Source organism: Capricornis sumatraensis, chromosome 3 (assembly GCF_032405125.1).
Source record: "Capricornis sumatraensis isolate serow.1 chromosome 3, serow.2, whole genome shotgun sequence".
NCBI lineage: Eukaryota > Metazoa > Chordata > Mammalia > Artiodactyla > Bovidae > Capricornis > Capricornis sumatraensis.
Window position 1 is genome coordinate 20,379,059 of NC_091071.1, and position 18,308 is coordinate 20,397,366.

The 18,308-nt window shown below is 49.6% G+C and overlaps 1 protein-coding gene across 2 annotated transcripts in view; it reads right to left on the minus strand.

The window, feature by feature from the left end:
- PRKCB (protein kinase C beta) overlaps nt 1-18,308 on the minus strand; it is a 374,584-nt gene that overhangs the window by 171,511 nt on the left and 184,765 nt on the right. For both annotated transcript variants that reach the window (XM_068969543.1, XM_068969542.1), the window contains exons 4-5: nt 7,823-7,934; nt 6,317-6,445 (exon numbers count right to left, since the gene is read on the minus strand). In XM_068969543.1, coding sequence (XP_068825644.1) covers nt 6,317-6,445; nt 7,823-7,934 — 241 coding nt within the window. The remainder of the gene's footprint in view (nt 1-6,316; nt 6,446-7,822; nt 7,935-18,308) is intronic.

Genomic DNA, 18,308 nt, shown 5'->3' on the forward strand with positions numbered 1-18,308 from the left:
CTGTATCTGTCTCTCCCACTAAGCTGTGAGCTCCCTGAGGGCAGAGATGAGATCTTATTTGTCAATGGATACAATCTGGTAGTCAGGCCCTTCCTGAATGAACATCTATGCTTACTGAGCTCATCCCACCCTCCTACCTGTAACATACCACCTTTCTCACACTGTAAATACCCAATCACTCCGAACTACCCCCACCTCCCATCTCACCCCTCAGGTACAGCATAGCCAGGACTGCCCTCTGCTCTTCTAGTCTTGTTCTGCCGTATTTGGTTTTACACCACTGACCATCAGCCAAACCCAGTCTAAACTAGAGAACAAGGGTGCTAATTGATATAGCCATAGAAGCTTCCCTGGTGGCTCAGACGGTAAAGAATCTGCCTGCAATGTGGGAGACGTGGGTTCAATCCTGGGTTGGGAAGATCCCCTAGAGGAGGGCATGGCAACTCACTCCAGTATTCTTGCTTGGGAAATACTATAGACAGAGGAGCCTGGCAGGCTACAGTCCATGGGATTGCAAAGAGTCAGACAGGACTGAGCAACTAACACTAACAGTTTCACATAGAAGGTAGGCAGTTCTTTACATAACAAGAGGGGCTTCTGTGAGCTTTCAACATCAGTTTCCTTTCTCTTAACAATGCTTTTAAAATCTCTCTTGGAATCTAGTCTATAGATGGATGTAAACCTCACCCTTTCATAATAGCCTGTCAAGAATTTACATCTCTCTAATGCTCTTCTTTTTTTTCAATTTTTAAAAATATTTCTTTGGCCGCATTACGCACAGCAAGTGGTATCTTAAGTTCCCAGACCGGGGATCAAAACTATGCCCCTTACAGTGGAAGCTTGGACTCAACCACTGGACCACTTGCTCTTCTTCCTTGGATGTGGGGATGTCAGATTTTGGGAAGGATTTAAACACAAAATATTGGGAGTTCCTAAGTCGTTCGAGGAGATGGTTTAGTCTGAGGTTTTGTACAGCACAGCACAGTGGTAAGAACACTGAATGGGTGTTCCAAAGAGAAACATCCAAAAAACTGCTCCTTCTGCTTTTTGTAAGAACAGTCCCTTTCTGGGAGATAAAACTATGAATATGGTTAAGGACTTGCAGATGGCTGCAATGTAGACAGAAATGTAAATAATGGGACATTAGTTGGTGTGTTAATAAGGAGATACTCAACTGAATGGGGAGGGGTTTATACATAAGGACATGGGCTTCATAGCCTCCAGGAGCATTTTACATCTCTGATCATGGCTTCTGATTGTACTGCCTCCCACCATGATGCCACAGGGAGTCATGATGTCCACATGATTTCCCATGATTCTACAAAACCCTCTGTTTTGTGTGTTTCCCCCATTATCCAGGAATAAGGGTAGTCATCGCTCCAAAGGTGGGTCCCAGTCCTAGTAACATGTGCTGTTGACCTTGGACCTGGTCCTTAGGACTATGTGTGATCTCTTTCCTTTAAGAATGATGGTGTGCAAACTACAAAAAAACAACGATAAAAAAGAAGAATGACGGCGTTGACCGTATCATTTAAACTGCAGCTCCTCACTTTAGAAGGCACTGGCTGGGAATCATCTGTGAAGTCTGGGCATCTATCAGGATCCTGACGGATCCTCCAGGGTTGTCCCCTTCATACGTACACCCACTGATGCCCCAAAGATTTAGTGATGCCCACCGTACTAGGTGCCGGGACAGAGTGGTGTGGAAGCCAAAACAGCTCTGTCCTCATGGAGCTTAAATGTCAGTGGGAGATGCAGGCACTAATCAACCCAACATAAAACCACAACTGACCCAAGTTCAAGTTCAGGATACAGAGAACGTCTACAATACGTGGAGACCCAGGGAAGTACCCTTGTCTGTGAGACTGAGCTGAGACCTACAGGAAGGGGAAGAGCAACTTGCTGGAAGAAGACAGAAGGGCAAACACTCCAGACCGAGGGAACAGAGCGTGCAGATGTCCTGTGGCGGGTGGTGGCCTGGAGAGGAGGAAGAATTAAAAGACAGGATACGTAATGAGATTACCACAGTACATTTCATCTGCCCTACGAGCAATGAGGGGGCTTCCCTGATGGCTCAGACGGTAAAGAATCCGCCTGGAATATGGCAGACCCAGGTTCGATCCCTGGGTCAGGAAGACCCCCTGGAGGAGGGCATGGCAACCCACTCCAGTATTCTTGCTTGGAGAACTCCACGGGCAGAGGAGCCTGGTGGGCTACATAGTCCACGGGGTCGCAAAGAGTTGGACATGACTGAGCGACTAACACACACACAAGGGCAATGAGACACCACTGATGAGCTTTTCAAAGAAACAGGACTGATCGGATTTCCATCCAGAGCTTTCCCCTGCGAGATCCTTGATGGCAGATATGAAGCCTGGATTTCAGGAGCCAAAGGAGATGAGGGAACCCTCAGATCTTTCAGAAGCACGTGTAGCCTTGTATCTCTGGAGATGGTGGGATTTCAAAGAGCATGTGACGCTCAGAGCAGATGACTGGTGAGTGGCGAGTCCCACCACTGGACATGCCTCTATGGTGAGATGAAGTGGGGCAAGTCAACACCATGGGCCGTATCTGGCCTCTCGCTCCTTCTGATCTGTCTGGCTGAGATCAAGCATCAGGGCCTGGAGTCTCAACAATGACACCAGAAGGATGCTAGGGAGATCAGAGGGATACCCAGGTAACCCGGGCCCCTCCCAGGCCCCCTCCAGGCTGGCCACCATGCCCAGCTCCCAGCTGCAGTGGAGTGTGGCTCACAGCTGCCCTGTGTCCAGAGAGCTGCCCTCAGCCACACAGAAGCCCCGGAGCCGGGGAGGTAACACCTCCCTCCTGCTTTCAATCTCAGTAGCGGGGAGAGAGATCTCAGTCAGCCCAGCCTGTAATAAAATACCATCGACTGGGCGGCTTAAATGGCAGATGCTTATTTCTCACAGCTCTGGAGACAAGAAGTCTGACATCAAAGTGCAGGTCCTGGTGACAGCCCCCTTCCTGGCTTGCAGGTGGCCACCTCCTTGTTGTGCCCTCCTGTGGCCATGAAGCCACCAAGCCCGTCACAAGAGCCCACCTTCGTCTAACCCTAATTGTCTCCCAAAGACTCCAACTTCAAACACCATTTCACTGGGTTAGGGCTTCCACACGTGAATTTTAGGGGGCCTCAACTCAGTCCACAGAACATCCCTCCAGCCTCTAGGAGAAGCTGACCCTGCACTGTCATGCGTGTTCCAGAACTCCCTGGGGTCTGCCTGAAGCTGGTCTTGAGCGGAAATCACACTCCCATTCAGCATTTCCCTGCTCCATCCTCACTCCTCATTTCATGAGCAGCTCCAATAAATCGCTTGAACCAAAATCTCCAACTCAGGTCTATATTTAGAGAAGTGTAGTCAAAGCATCAGGTTCTGCTACCATCAGTCAATCAACTGTCGCAGGCCAGGTTCGGACCGTGCCTGGCATGGTGAGCCAGTGATAGCTGGGCACAGTGACCTGCAGGCCGGAGGCGCGGTGCTCATCCCTGCTCAGCACGCGACATCAGGCAAGCCGTCCAGCCTCAGCGAGTCTTAGTTCCCTGGTCTGTATGCTGGCAACACCACTACCTCCATTGGATGACCCCATATCAAAGCACTCGGAAAATCACAAACCACTATCAATACACCGGTAGCTGCTCAGTGCTAGCAGAACCCTGAGTATGCAGATATTCAGTCCCTAACGTTAAGGGAGCCCTCACTTCCCTTCCTTCCCCTCGTTATAGATTGAATTGCATCCCCCTAAAAGATATGCTCAAGACTAACCTGAATGTGACCCTGTTTGGAGACAAGGTCTCTGCAAATGCAATCAAGTTAAAATGAGGCCATACTAGATTCGGAGCTACCCTGGTGGCTCAGATGGTAGCGGGAGACCTGGGTTCAACCCCTGGGTTGGGAAGATCTCCTGGAGAAGGAAATGGCTACCCACTCCAGTATTCTTGTCTGGAGAATTCCATGGACAGAGGAGCCTGGTGGGCTACAGTTCACGGGGTCGCAAAGAGTTGGACAGACTGAGAACAGCACACTGTTTAAGTTAACAGTATGCAATATGTTGATCTGGTACCTTTGCATAATGCAATACGATTACATCCCTGCATTAGCTAAGGGCTCTATAATGGCACAGAATTATTTATCTTTTTACAGTGGAAACAATGGATGGACCTTGAGGGCATTATGCTGTCCTTTGATTTTAAGCACTGTGCGTTCAATGGGTTGGTTAAAGACGGGGCTGTCCATAGTAACATATGAGTCAGTGTAGTTCCTAGAAAATAACAGTAGAGGGGAGCAGAGCCTCACTTTTGCCCCATCCACCCAGGAAGTTTATAGACAGTGGATGAATTCAGCTTTTCTTGAGGCTTCTACTCCTCGAGTGAGTGATAGTTACTCAGTCATGTCCGACTCTGAAACCCCATGGACTGTAGCCTGCCAGGCTCCTTTGTCCATGGAACTCTCCTGGAAAGAATACTGGAGTGGGTTGCCATTTCCTTCTCCAGGGGATCGTCCCAACCCAGGGATCAAACACCTGTCTCCTGCATTGCAGGCAGGTTCTTTACCATCTGAGCCACCAGGGAAGCCTACTTCTAAGAGACATTCTACTCCTTGGGGACCCTCAGGTATTTCACTGGGACAAAGTCAGCTGCTCACCTTCCTTTCAGAGGAAAAAGCAAATCAAATGAAACATACATTCCTTAAGAGCCCACTGGGTGTCAGGAACCTCACTTTAAACAGTTTATATTTTACAGGGATATTTTTCAACTTTTATGTGGTATAAGCACAATTCCTCAGAGCAGCTGAACCATTCTGGAGCCTGAGATGAATTTTTGCAAAATCAATCCCTTCTATGAACAGTCTCCTAAGATACTAAGTCACAAAACCTTGTATAAATTAATTAGTGAGGAAGTTTAAGAAGTTTGACACAAGCCTTGGGGAGACAGTTCCTTCAAAGTTTCAGTCCCATTCTGGCCCAGTTCAGTATTGAATTTATCACAGCTTTATGGCTAGGTTGGGCTTCTCCAGTGGTTCAGAGGTAAAGAATCTGCCTGCAATACAGCAGGCCCAGGAGACGCGGGTTCAATCCCTGGATTGGGAAGATACCCTGGTGAAGGGCATCCAACCCACTCCAGTATGCTTGCCTGAGAAATCCCATGGACAGAGGAGCCTGGCTGGCGACAGTCCATGGGGCTGCAGAGTCAGACACAACTGAAGCAACTTAGCACACCCACGTAACACACATGGCTAAGTTACCCAACCAGCCAGCTGCATTTTCATTCTGTTTGAGCTGTATGGGTCTGATCCACGTATTTTCTGAATGCTCCATTAGGAGGGTCAGACACCATGCTGCACCTCTTCTGCAGGCTCTATTATCCCTGTTTCTTATATTGTAGCATGAAGTATTTCAGAATTGCAAAAAGTATGGAGAATAACAGAACAGGACCAGAGTGATAACCATCAAGTTTAAGAAAGAAACACTGCAAATACGCAGAAAGCCCCAGGGATAAACACTGCATCTCTTCTCTTCCCCAAGATGTAACACTCTCCCAAACTGGGTGTTTATCAGCAAGACTCTATTTTCCTACTGGAAAAGTTCGGGGAAGAACCAAGCATCCATTCTCTGCTATGGTAATAAAGGAAACAGAACTGCACGCTCCAAAGATACGGAGTGGAAGAGTGAGGGGGGGGGGGAAGGGGGAGGGGGGAGGGGGGAGCGAAAGGGGGTGGGGAACAATAAGGAAGTTGGAAACCTTTATTTTTCCCCATGGAAGAGATAAACCAATTGCACTGCCCATCGTTATGTTATACAAAAATCTGGAAATAATAGATCTGCAGGGCAGAAACAAATGAAAATTAAGAAGGCAACAGAAATAATCTAAATTGGAATTATTTTTCACCGTTATTAGGATGAAAACCATTTCAAAGTACAGTGTCTGGCTTCAGAGTAGGTTTAGTCCACCGGCCAGAGCCTGCCATAAAATTAAGGTGTTCCGCATCTTGTCTCCTCTACTGGCTGGTGGCAACACCTCTGAGGTCTTGGAGAAAACCAACGTACTCCCGCGGCGGCTCCAGCTCTGAGCTCCAGCGCACAGGAGGTGCTGAGAGCCTCGCCCCCCGGGGTGCAGTTTCTAAGGATGCCTACGGCGGGGAGAGGCTGGAAAGGGGTGGGTGCAAGGGCCGAGGAGGAAGGTAGCATCGCCGCACCTCCCGCCGCGCCCCCGCGCCGCCCATCCCTCGCTCCCCTGACTCAGCGCTCCAGCCGCGTCCGGGTCCAGCGGAGCCGGCGCGGGAGCCCCAGCGCCACCTACCGACAACAATGAGGACCTCCCTCTCGATGTGGGCTTGGATGTAGATGCGGCCGCGGCGCTCCGTGTGGTCCGTGCCGCAGAGGCTGGGGACGTTCATCACGCAGCGCTTGTGGACGTTCATCATGCAGGCTGCGGGGACAGAGGCAGGGCGCGAGGCTCAGGCTGGTCCAGGCTGGACCCCTCCGGTTCCCCTCCTTCCCTCCGAGGCGAGGGGAGACCAGCCTGCCCTGCCCGGGTCTCACCCGAAGGGCTTGCTTCTCCAACTCCCCCGCTCCAAAACCCCGACACCGCAGACCCTCATGGACCGAGGAGGCGGAAGGCGTCTGTCCTTCCCGGAAGGCTGAGGTACCTGGCACACCCGCAAGGGCTCTGAAGGCAGAGTCACCAACTCCAGTGACACGGGGGTGTCTAACATAGTGAGGGAAGGTGCGGATGTGGTGATCTTGGCCAACCAGAGAACACAGCAGCTCCCACTGAGGCCACAGCCCTGCATGCGGCCCGCCCAAAGTTGCCAAGATTTTCCCATTTTTCAGCATTAAGCAGGAATCCTGACCTCTCCCGATTTTTAAATATTGATGATAGGTTGGGTTCCCTGAAAAGAGTCTGAGAATGGGAGGTGTGAGCAGATTTACAGTGAGGGCCTCTGGCCCATGAGGATGCCCTAAGGCTGACAAGAGGAGGGACTCGGGGGCTCAGATGACCCTTCAGTGTTGTCCCAGATTGACACAAGAGGGCCAGGCCTTTGCCCCTGCATCTGCCAGTCTGTGGTCATGAACCAGCCCTGGGAGGGGCATCATCTTGGAACCTGAGCTGAGCCCCCACAGTATCCACCATAACTAACTGCAAGAAAAAAACTTAAGACCCAGGGCAAGATGAATGGAATATGCAAACTGAATCTGACTGGCTGAAGTCTCATGTGTGATGTGATGAGTACTGGCTCCCTGTCCACACTCCTGGAGTGCTCCTGTGCTTTTTCCAATGGGTGGCTGGTCCCCTAAGCCCCACGGCTGCTCCAGGCCGTGCCTGGAGTCCCGAATTCACTAGGCATCCCTCGTTCCAATCTGAGAAGTCAGGAGAGGCTGGGTCACCCCACGGGGCATTTCAGGAAGATTCCACAGGAGCTGGGGGCACGGCATCCCTTCTCAGCCCACCCAACCTCCAGGAGGCAGCAGGCAGATTTAAAAAACTGTAAATGAGTTGTGGGGAGAGAAGGATGGCGGAAGGATGGAGATGCCCCTGGAACCTGCGTGCCCAAGTTCAGGGTCCTGCGTCGGCACCAACTTGCTAACCCACCACCCAGGTATGAGCAAGGCCAATTCAGGCCCAAAGGACAGCCTTGAAGAATCGTGCCCTAAATAAATGGCTTTTGTTGGTTATTGTTACTCAGCATCACGCAAGGGGTACCCAGCCCACCCAGGACTTGGGAGAATGTGCTGCGGACCTGGGCCCCAAACAATGAAGAAGCAGCCGGGGCAGCAGAGGCTCTCTGAGGGTGCATGTACTTACTGTCACATTTCATCCCCTGATGGATAAGTCCATAGAGCAGTGACCCGCAGTGATCACAAAACGTGGGGCTGGAGTATGTGTGGATCTTGAACTTGTGTTTGCTCCGGGGGTCCTGAGGGGCAAAGAAACAACAAAAGAGGCCGGTGTCAGTGCGGCATGCCAAGGTTTCACATTGCACTCAGCATCATTGGAGAACTTGCTGAGAACTGAACTTGGCCCCCAGCATCCATCATACCTGCTGGGACCATCGCAGGAGCGCTGTACCCAAACACCATGCTTGATAAACAGTCACTGAATGAATGAATGACTAAGACGGCTGATGGCTCTCATTCTCACCCAGCACACACACTCACTGTGCCTGGCAGCACTCCATCGGAGAACCCAACCTATTGACTCCCGCCAGCAGCAAGGACTGCAGAGATAGCAAACGAAACTCCGGACGCATGAAGTAGAAGGGTCCCCTTGTCTACCTCTCCTTTATCTTCCGAGCAACTTCTGAAAGATCTAAATCCCAAGGCCTGAAACCTCCCTCTTCCTGGGTCTGGAAGATCTCCTGGAGAAGGAAATGGCAACCCACTCCAGTATTCTTGCCTGGAGAATCCCATGGACAGAGGAGCCTGATGGGCTACAGTCCATGGGGTCACAAGAGTCAAGACAATCAACTTGGCAACTAAACCACCACCCCCACCATCTACAGGACAGAGTTCAAAGTCCAGTGAATACTCTGCAGACTGTGGCATGGCCTACTAGCTTTCCTCCAATACCCAGTCTTCCTTTCAATAGAGAACCCTTGAGTTGCAGCAGAGCGCATGGCTGTCCAACTATAGACCACATTTCCCAGTCTCCCTTGCAACTTGGTGTGTCCATGTGATTGAGTTCTCACCAATGGGATGTATGTGTTTCAGTCATTCCTTTAAAAGAAAGGTGTACATCCTCCCAGGCTTCCCTGGTGGCTCAGATGGTAAGGAATCTGCCTGCAATGTGGGAGGCCTGGGTTCAATCCCTGGGTTGGGAAGATCCTCAGGAGAAGGAAATGGCAACCCACTCCAGTATTCTTGCCTGGAGAATCCCATGACAGAGGAACCTGGTGGGCTGCAGTCCATGGTGTTGCAGAGTCAGACACGACTGAACGACTAAGCACACACATCCTCCCAGGATTCGCCGTTGGCGCTACCGGTAAAGAACCCACCTGCCAATGCAGGAGACGTAAGAGATGCGGGTTCAATCCCTGGGTCACGGAGATCCCCTGGAGGAGGGCACGGCAACCCACTCCAGCATTCCTGCCTGGAGAATCCCATAACAGAGGAGCCTGGTGGGCTACCGTGCATAGGGTCACAAAGAGTCAGACACAACTGAAATGACTTAGCACCCTGCACGGTACAGCCTCCCAGGCCCCTTCCTCCCTTCCCACTGGCTGGAAGATGGTGAGAAGTGGAAGTGACCACCTTGGACCCACTGGCCCTGCACTTTGTCCTTTTAGACAGACATCTGAGAGAAACCCTACCTTCTGTCTTATTCAAGTCACTATATGTGGGGGTTATTTGTTACAGCGGCTCACACGGTTCCCTAACTAACTAACGCGCCCTTCCTAACCCGGCAGTGCAGTGCAGAAGTTAAAAGTACAGACTTGGGAACAGAAACTGCTTGGGTTCTTCTTAGATGCACAATTTTGAGCAAGGTATTTAATTTCTTCGTGTTTCATTTCCTTTGTCTGGACAAGGAGGAAACCGATAGTGCTGTAAGTTTACAGGACCATTGGGAATAATAAATGAATTAACCTATGGAGAGAGCTTCTAACCACCTGACACAAAGTAAGCAGTGAAAGCTTTTGCATTATTATTGTTACATCTCCCATGTGATCCCAACGATGCCTCCAACACACACTACGTTTTCTGTACACAGGACTGGTTCATACTCCCAAACATGCCATGCCCTTCATGACTCTGGCTCCACATGATGTCTGTCTCCTTCAAGAGATGCTCTCATTAAAAAAAAAAAAAGTCTTCTCTTTCCCAACCCAGCCTGCAAGTTGCTTCCTCCATGAAAGAGTATATTGCAGAAGAGAAGACAAGGGCCCCAGGTTCCAACCCAAGGCTGATCTGACATTCTCAGTTCAGTTCAGTTCAGTCGCTCAGTCGTGTCTGACTCTTTGCGACCCCATGAATCGCAGCACGCCAGGCCTCCCTGTCCATCACCATCTCCCGGAGTTCACTCAGACTCACGTCCATCGAGTCAGTGATGCCATCCAGCCATCTCATCCTCTGTCATCCCCTTCTCCTCCTGCCTGCAACCCTTCCCAGCATCAGGGTCTTTTCCAATGAGTCAACTCTTCACATGAGGTGGCCAAAGTACTGGAGTTTCAGCTTTAGCATCATTCCTTCCAAAGAAATCCCAGGGCTGATCTTCAGAATGGACTGGCTGGATCTCCTTGCAGTCCAGGGGACTCTCAAGAGTCTTCTCCAACACCACAGTTCAAAAGCATCAGTTCTTCGGCACTCAGCCTTCTTCACAGTCCAACTCTCACATCCATACGTGCTACTGGAAAAACCATAGCCTTGACTAGACGGACCTTAGTCGGTAAACTAATGTCTCTGCTTTTGAATATGCTATCTAGGTTGGTCATAACTTTTTTTTGTCATAAGCTACCCATCTCTTCCCTAATCCGTTCATTCATCCATTCACATATATTTACTGATGAAAGTGCCTTTCCAAAACACATTCTAATAGAGACAGAAAATGAACAAATAAGGAAACAGACACAATAAGTAGAAATTATTTTATGTGCTATAAAATAATAAGCATTTCTCCTTAGGAACCTGTTATTTTCAAAATGTGAAAATAATCTTTATACCTTCTAGGGTGGCTAACATTTTAGAAAATTGATACTGACAATATCAAGTGCTGATGTGGAGAGAACACAGTTGGAACCCTCCTGCAGTACCAGGGGAATGGAAATGCTGAAGTCACTTTGGAAAATAGCATGGCAGTTTCTTATAAAGGTAGACATCCCCTTATCATATATGACGCAGTATTCCCACTCCTAGGTGTGAAATGAATACATGAATCTACAGAAAAACCTTAAAGTTTATAATCACCTTATTTATAATATCCAAAGTCTGGAAACAAGCTAAGTACTCAACATTTACCACGTGAATCGATAAACAACGTGTGGTGTATCCACACAATTGAATACTTCTCAGCAGTAAGAAGGAATGAACTGCTGATGCAGGTAACCTTTCTGAATCTCAGAAGCATTAGGGTAAGATAATGATGTCAAATACATGCTGTTTAATTCTGTTTAAATGACATTCTAGAAAAGGCAAAACTGAAAAAAAAAAGAAAAGAAAAGGCATTAACTATGGGGACAGAAAACAGATCGGTGGTTAAGAAGGATCAGAGGAGGAAAGGGAATTGATAACAAATGGACAGAATGTGGGAACTTTTATGGGGTGACTGGAATGAGCTACATTATCAACCATGTGAATTTTACTGTATGTTTTAAAAAGTGAATTTTGCTGCATGAAAACTCTATTTCAACAAGTCTGCCTAAAATATCCTCCATCCCTGAAGGCTTTTGTTGGCCTGCATCTTCTTAATGAGCTACAATGTTTCTTTCCTGATTTTCCAAGCCTCTGTGGTCAGGTCAAGCAGGTGAAGGGGTGACCCTTGCACAGCCCTGAACAGCCCAGGTTAAGAGGCAGGGTCAGCTCTGCTCTGCCTGTGGGACCTGCAGAGCCCCAGGATTCAGAAGGACCCCAGCTGCCACCTCTCCTGCTCGAGGACTGAGCTGCTGCCCCAGTAATAATATCAGGGCCTGAAAGCAAAAAAACCCCAAAAACTACAGGCTCCCTGTTGATGGCTTAACCAGCCACGTTTCCATCCTTGGGCAATGAGACAAAAAAAAAAAGAAAAAGAAAAACAATACATCAGGTTCCTGGAAACAGTCCCAGTGCTCTGTGCCGTAAAATGCTTCCTTCCCATTGCCTGCCCCATGTGAATCCACCTTAAAAGGTGAGAAATGAGCACCTCAAACCCACCTGTTCATGACCCGCATTGGCCTGAAGGGGGAGCTCAAGGCTTCTCTCACTCCCCTCGCTGGCTCAACTCTGCAACTCCATAGACTGTCGCCAGCCAGGCTCCTCTGTCTATGGAATTTTCCAGGCAAGAATACTGGAGCAAGTTGCCATTTCCTACTCCAGGGGCTCTTCCGGATTCAGGGATCGAACCCGAGTCTCCAGGGTCTCCTGCACTGGCAGTCGAGTTCTTTACCACTGTGCCACCTGGGCCTCTAAGCAAGAGGAGAGCCTTCCGGTTGGTCAAATTCCAGGACGCTGACTGGCCCAGCCTCAGTGGGTGGAGCTTTCATAGGCCCTGAAGCCACGCGCACCTGGTCCCATGGTCTCACCCTAAGAAGGGTGGACATGACTGGCCTGGACCAACTCCACTACAAGTCCTAGGGCAAGTCCTCTCTCTCCTCTTGGTTCCTGTGCTCCCCTCTGGGTTCCCTGATATGTTGACCTTATAGGAGCCAAGAATTAGCTTTGAGGATATTTTAACTGCTTCAACTGCGGTGCTGGAGAAGACTCTTGCGAGTCCCTTGGACTGCAAGGATATCCAACCAGTCCATCCTAAAGGAGACCAGTCCTGGGTGTTCATTGGAAGGACTGATGCTGAAGCTGAAACTCCAATACTTTGGCCACTTTATGCAAAGAGTTGACTCATAGGAAAAGACCCTGATGCTGGGAGGGATTAGGGGCAGGAGGAGAAGGGGATGACACAGGATGATGGCTGGATGGCATCACCGACTCGATGCACATGAGTTTGGATGGACTCCAGGAGTTGGTGATGAACAGGGAGGCCTGGCGTGCTGTGATTCATGGGATCGCAGAGTCGGACAGGACTGAGTGACTAAACTGACTGACTGAGGGCTACCTCAATAGAAAGAAAGGAGTCCCCAAGGGCCTCATGAGCTCTCCTTGGAGATCTGAGGCAAAACTCCACTAAGAATAAAGTTGCTCTTTGCTGCGACTGCACTTTCCTCCATGCATATATCTTAGTGGGGAATCTCAGGGAGAAGGACTCAAGCATTCCTAACCAGACACTGTCGACGGGAAGAGCAGAAACCACAGTGCAGCCTTCAGGCAGGGTCCTGGTTCAAGATTACCTCGAATCAGATTAAAGGAGTGCAGGCCCTGCATACCCTAATCCTATCAGCAACTCCATCCTTGAGCCATCGCTGTAAAACTCCTCACCAAACTGTCCTGGGTTGGGACACACAGATTCAAGGGCAGGAACCTGCTTTGCCCTAACAAAGCAATGAAGCTATACTTTTCTGCTTCACCCAAAACCCTGTCTCCAAGGTTCAATCCAGCACTGGTGCACAGACGCCAAGCTCCCAGCATCACTATCAGTAAAACAGATAATTAGTGGAAAGATGCTATATAACAGGGAGCCCAGGCTGGTGCTCTGTGATGACCTAGAGGGGTGAGATGGGGGTGGGAGGGAGCCTCAAGCGGGAGGAGATATCGTTGTGACTGATTTGCACTGCAGTACAGCAGAAACCAACACAACATTGTAAAGCAATTATCCTCCAATTAAAAATTAAAAAAAAAAAAAAACCCTCTCCATCTTAGCAAGTCTCTTCCGCAGCAGGAGGTGCCAAGATGCACCAAGAAAGAGAAGGAAGAAGAAAACACTGTGATTGCGAGCTGTCCATATGCCCAGTGACAGCCACGTGGAAGGTGTTACTCACGCTCATTTCAGTGGCGATGAAAGGAGCCAGTCTAGAGAGAAAGACCTTCTCCAAGGTCAACCAAACGGCCCCTGGAGGGCTGGGACTCGCCCCATGTCTGCCTGGATCCAAAGTGGGGATACAGCAGGGTATTCGCCCTTTCCTCTGCAACCCCCAACTACATTAATGCCTCATCCTTCAGGTCCCGCTAAAATAGCACTTCCTTTCTGCTTTCCTTTGTTCATTCACCCAGTGAATGTTTTCTGAGTGCAAGGTTCTTCCCAGGCATTGAGGCTCCAACTGTGAGCAAAGGAGCCAGTGCCTCCTCTGGTGGAACTTATGTTCTAATGGCAGAGAGAAAGCAAAAGGAAATAATTGCCAGAAGGAAATGGCAACCCACTCCAGTACTCTTGCCTAGAAAATCCTATGGACGGAGGAGCCTGCTGCAGGTTACTGTCCATGGGGTCGCAAAGAGTTGGACATGACTGAGCGATTTCACTTCACTTCACCTCTTTCGGCTTCCCAGGTGGCTCAGATGGTAAAGAATCTGCCTACTGTGGGAGATCCAGGTTTGATCCCTGGGTTGGGAAGATCCCCTGGACGAGGGCACAGCAACCCTACTCCAGTATTCTTGCCTGGAGAATTCCATGGACAGAGGAGCCTGGCGGGCTACAGTCTATGGGGCTGCAAACAGTCAGACATGACTGAGTGTCTGACACTCACCCCTATCTTTCCCATCACAGTATTTATACCACTGTGTTGTAGCTGTGTGTTTAACTGAATCTCTCTCATGTTTAGCTGCATGCAACATGAGGGAATTGTGCTCTCCATGATATCCCAGAGCATATATTGTACTTGGCATACAGACGGTGCTTGATAAATATTTAATGAGTGAGAGTTAACATATAGTGAGTGTTTAATTCATGCCAGGAGCCACTTGCAGGGAGTTATCAGACATTAACTCATTTAATCCTCATAACACCTCTATGAAGTTTGTACTGCTTGCTACTCCCATTTGACAGATGAGGAGACCGAGGGACAGAGATGTGTAATGATTTGCCCAGGGCTCCCCAGCCACTGCCAGCACAGTAGGTGGCATATAGTGAGAGGTCAGTGAGCCATGACAGCAGCCGTGGGCCACAGTCATCGCTATGAAGCCCAGAGAGGCCCTAGACGGTGCACATGACCTGGACAGTCCTGTGCAAGATGAATTACACCAGACAGGGGAAGGAAAGGCCACTCAGGCCAGATGCAGAGGAAAATCTGTTTCTCTGTGGTTTATTTAGAGGCTGGTGGAGGCTCTTCCAATCTCATTCCCTTGCCTCCTCTTTCAGGGGGGCTAAGGCCTGTAAATACCAACTCCACCCATCCCCACTCCCACCCCTGACACCCGCTCTCATCTCTCAGATGACCCAGAAAACCAGGTCATCTCCTGATTGATTTCTGGTCCCTTCCCTCCTTCCACTTGGGAGAGCTTGGAACAAAGCCACACGCCCACAGCTGGGGTCCTTAGGACCTTCAAGGAGAATCATTCAGGGTGCCTGTCTATGTCTGCCCAGGCCCAAGGCGCAGGTCTGCACATGGAGATGACCCGCCCCCAAAACCAGACACAGGTGACCAGTGGAGAGGTGGATGCTCGGCTCAAGTGTCAGAGGCCAGGCGGTCAGGACACATGGAGCCCTAGGGCTGAGGTTGTGATTACTGACAGCAGGCTCCAAGGAGAAAGGAACAAAGGCTTCATGACCCCAGGGATGGAGCTCCTGGTTGCAGTCTCCTAGGGGCCTGGCATTCTGCCCTCCAGTTCCATCTGACTCTCCTGTGTCCTCTAAAATTTATCCTTCGTACTTAAGCCAACCTAAACAGGCATCTGCTACCTGCACTGGGAGGAGGGGAGGGGGTGGAATAATTGTCAAGATATTTACAATCACTTTGGCTGAAGTACTGCCCATACTGCCCACTGACTGATCAGAATGGACTGCAGGGCCTAGCTACACTGCGAGTTAACCCTTTATTTGCCAGATCATGGGCAAGGTAGGGTGGGGAGGAGCTGCCAGGGAAATAAGTGGATGGGTGGAAGGTGGGAGGGGAAGGTTCCGAGGGCCCAGCGGCTATTCACCAACCAGTAGGTAAATACGTCATCATTTTCACCACTGGTCCAGTCGTGTAGGTGGATACAGGTTAAATGGCAGCCCTGCCTTTCGCCGAAGTGCATTCCTTTGCCAGCCTCTGAGGCTGTGGGTATTGACCAGGATGAGGTCAGGGATCCACGTAGCCTCTAAGTCAGAACCCTCCCCCCAGGTCTGTCTGGATCCCAATCAAAGATGCAATGCCTAGCCCTGCCTCCATCCCTCCCCAACCTTGTTCTACAGTCGGCTTCCCCAGCCCAGCCCACAGGGCTGGATCCCCTCCAGTGCACCTGTAGCCCAACCCCATTCCTGGCCCAGGTCCTTCTTCATGTTCAGAGGTTACCATCTGGATGCCAAAGGCCACACCAAGTTTACAAACAAGCTGTATTTGGCCCATATGGAGCATCTTTAAAATATTTTAAAAATCCTGAAATGTCAGGAAAAAAATGTAGCTTTCTGGTTCCTTTTGAAAACTCACAAGTTGGGGCAACACTGGACACATGTTCCTCTGGGCGGAGCAGCGATGGTACCCTTTAGATAAAGGATAAGCTTTCTAGCTCCCCACAGTTCCCATCATTCTCTGTTGTCTCAAGCCTTGCCTGCTTCACTCTCTTCCCTTCCCCACCTGGCCCCTGTAGGAATTTGCGTTTGTGACTTTTGCCAGACTCCCCATCCTCTCTCCCTAGGAGTCTACTGACTGGGGTCCTCTCTTCCTAGGAGTCCACTGACTGGGGTCCTCTCTTCCTAGGAGTCACTGGCTGGGGTCCAACCACATGTGGACATAACCTCATACTCCTGAATGATGAGTTCATCCAGCTCAGTGCCAAGAGCTTTCAGAAATGGGCTTGAAATTTTTGTATCCCTCCCCCAGCATCACCGCTTGACCTCTAGTGTCCTTGGTCATCTCTCCCACCCCTAAGAAATCAGGCTCTTACAGGATCCTGGCATGATGCCTCTACCCACTGTTTCTGGCGTTGAGCTCTATCATGCTTCATACTAGGCACACTTGGATTTCCAAGTTTTCTTCCACATCTGATCCTGATGCAAGCCATTGTCAAATAACAAGAATAAAATGATTATCAACTACTGTGACTCACTGCCCCCATGAATTCAGCACTCTGCCAAGCACTGTGCTAAGGGTTCCACATCACATCATTATTGTTGTTGTTGTTGTTTAGTAGCTAAGTCCTGTCTGACTCTTTGTGATTCCATGGACTGCAGCCCACCAGGCTGCTCTGTCCTTTGTCCCAAGCAAGAATACTGGAGTCAGTTGCCACTTCTTTCTCCAGGGGATCTTCCTGACCCAGGGATCAAACCCGTGTCTTTTATGTCTCCTACACCGGTAGGCAGGTTCTTTACCACTAGCACCACCTGGATATCATATCATTAAACCCTCATAAAGGCCAATGACATAGAAGTTATTATCCTGGTATTCCAGATGACCAAACTGAGGCTTAGAGAAGTAACTTATCCAAGGTCACAAAGCAAGAAAGAAGAAGAGACAGGACTGCAATCAAGTTTGTCAGGTTCCAAATATCCAGGTAACAGAGTGGGGACACCTGAGTGTCACCTGGCTGCTCCTCAGCCTTCCCAGAGGGCCTCCCACCCAATAGGAGGTCACAGATGATGACATCCCTCATCCCACACAAATGCGGCACTAGCCACCATCAGGTCACTCGGAACTACCCCCTCAACCCTCAAACCAGAGTCTTCACTGTGAACACCTACGCCCCAGGACCAAAGGACAGGCCCATCCCAGCTCAGCATCTTCCGTTCATCACCTGACTCCAGGCTCATGCAGCTAAGGATGAAGGAAGCACAGCTCAGGGGGGAAAAAGAACTTTAAATCTCTAAATCACAACCTAAAATAGCCTCTCTCAGTCTGAATAGGCTGTATGGCTTTGTGCACAGGTGGGCTGAAATTTGGCTGAGCTGAGAGGCAAAGCTGCAGGAATGCGGAAGCTGCGTTGAGACACAAAGGTTATGAACGCACACGCCACAGCATCAGTCAGAGGAGAAAGTCAGGGCAGCCTATAAATTCAGACTGTGTCATCCCTGGCCCTTTACAGGCCACAAAAGCCTCGAAGCTATGTTTCCTAGGAGGTAGACAGGCAAGGCGAACCTGGAGACCCCAGCTGGAAATAGCGTCAGAACAAAAGGAAGCTTGCAAGCCTGGGCTCTGGAGTTAACTGTGAGGCCTCAGGCAAGTGACTTAAGCACTCTGTGTTTCTGCTTCCTTGTCCATAAAGCGCAGATAAACACAGTACCCACCTCATCGACTGGATGTGACGGCTAAAGCTCCCAGCACAGCGCCTTGCACGAAGAACGTACAGGCTCTGGAGTGTATTATTCCAATGAGAAAAGATAATCACGGTAACACCTCTCAAACTTCAGTCTTGAGCTGTCATATTTTTGCATGCCCACATTCTACCTATAAAATTATTTATTAATACTTGGTGCTGTTTCTTCACTCAGCATGCCACTTTTACCTATTTTAAAACCTATTTTAAAGTAAAACTAGGAGTGTGAACTTGTGGGATTGGTGTGCATATTATGTTTTTTTCTAACATACCTTAAAAATGAAATAGGCAACCCTCACAATGAAACTTTAAGATGTTCATCCCACCGG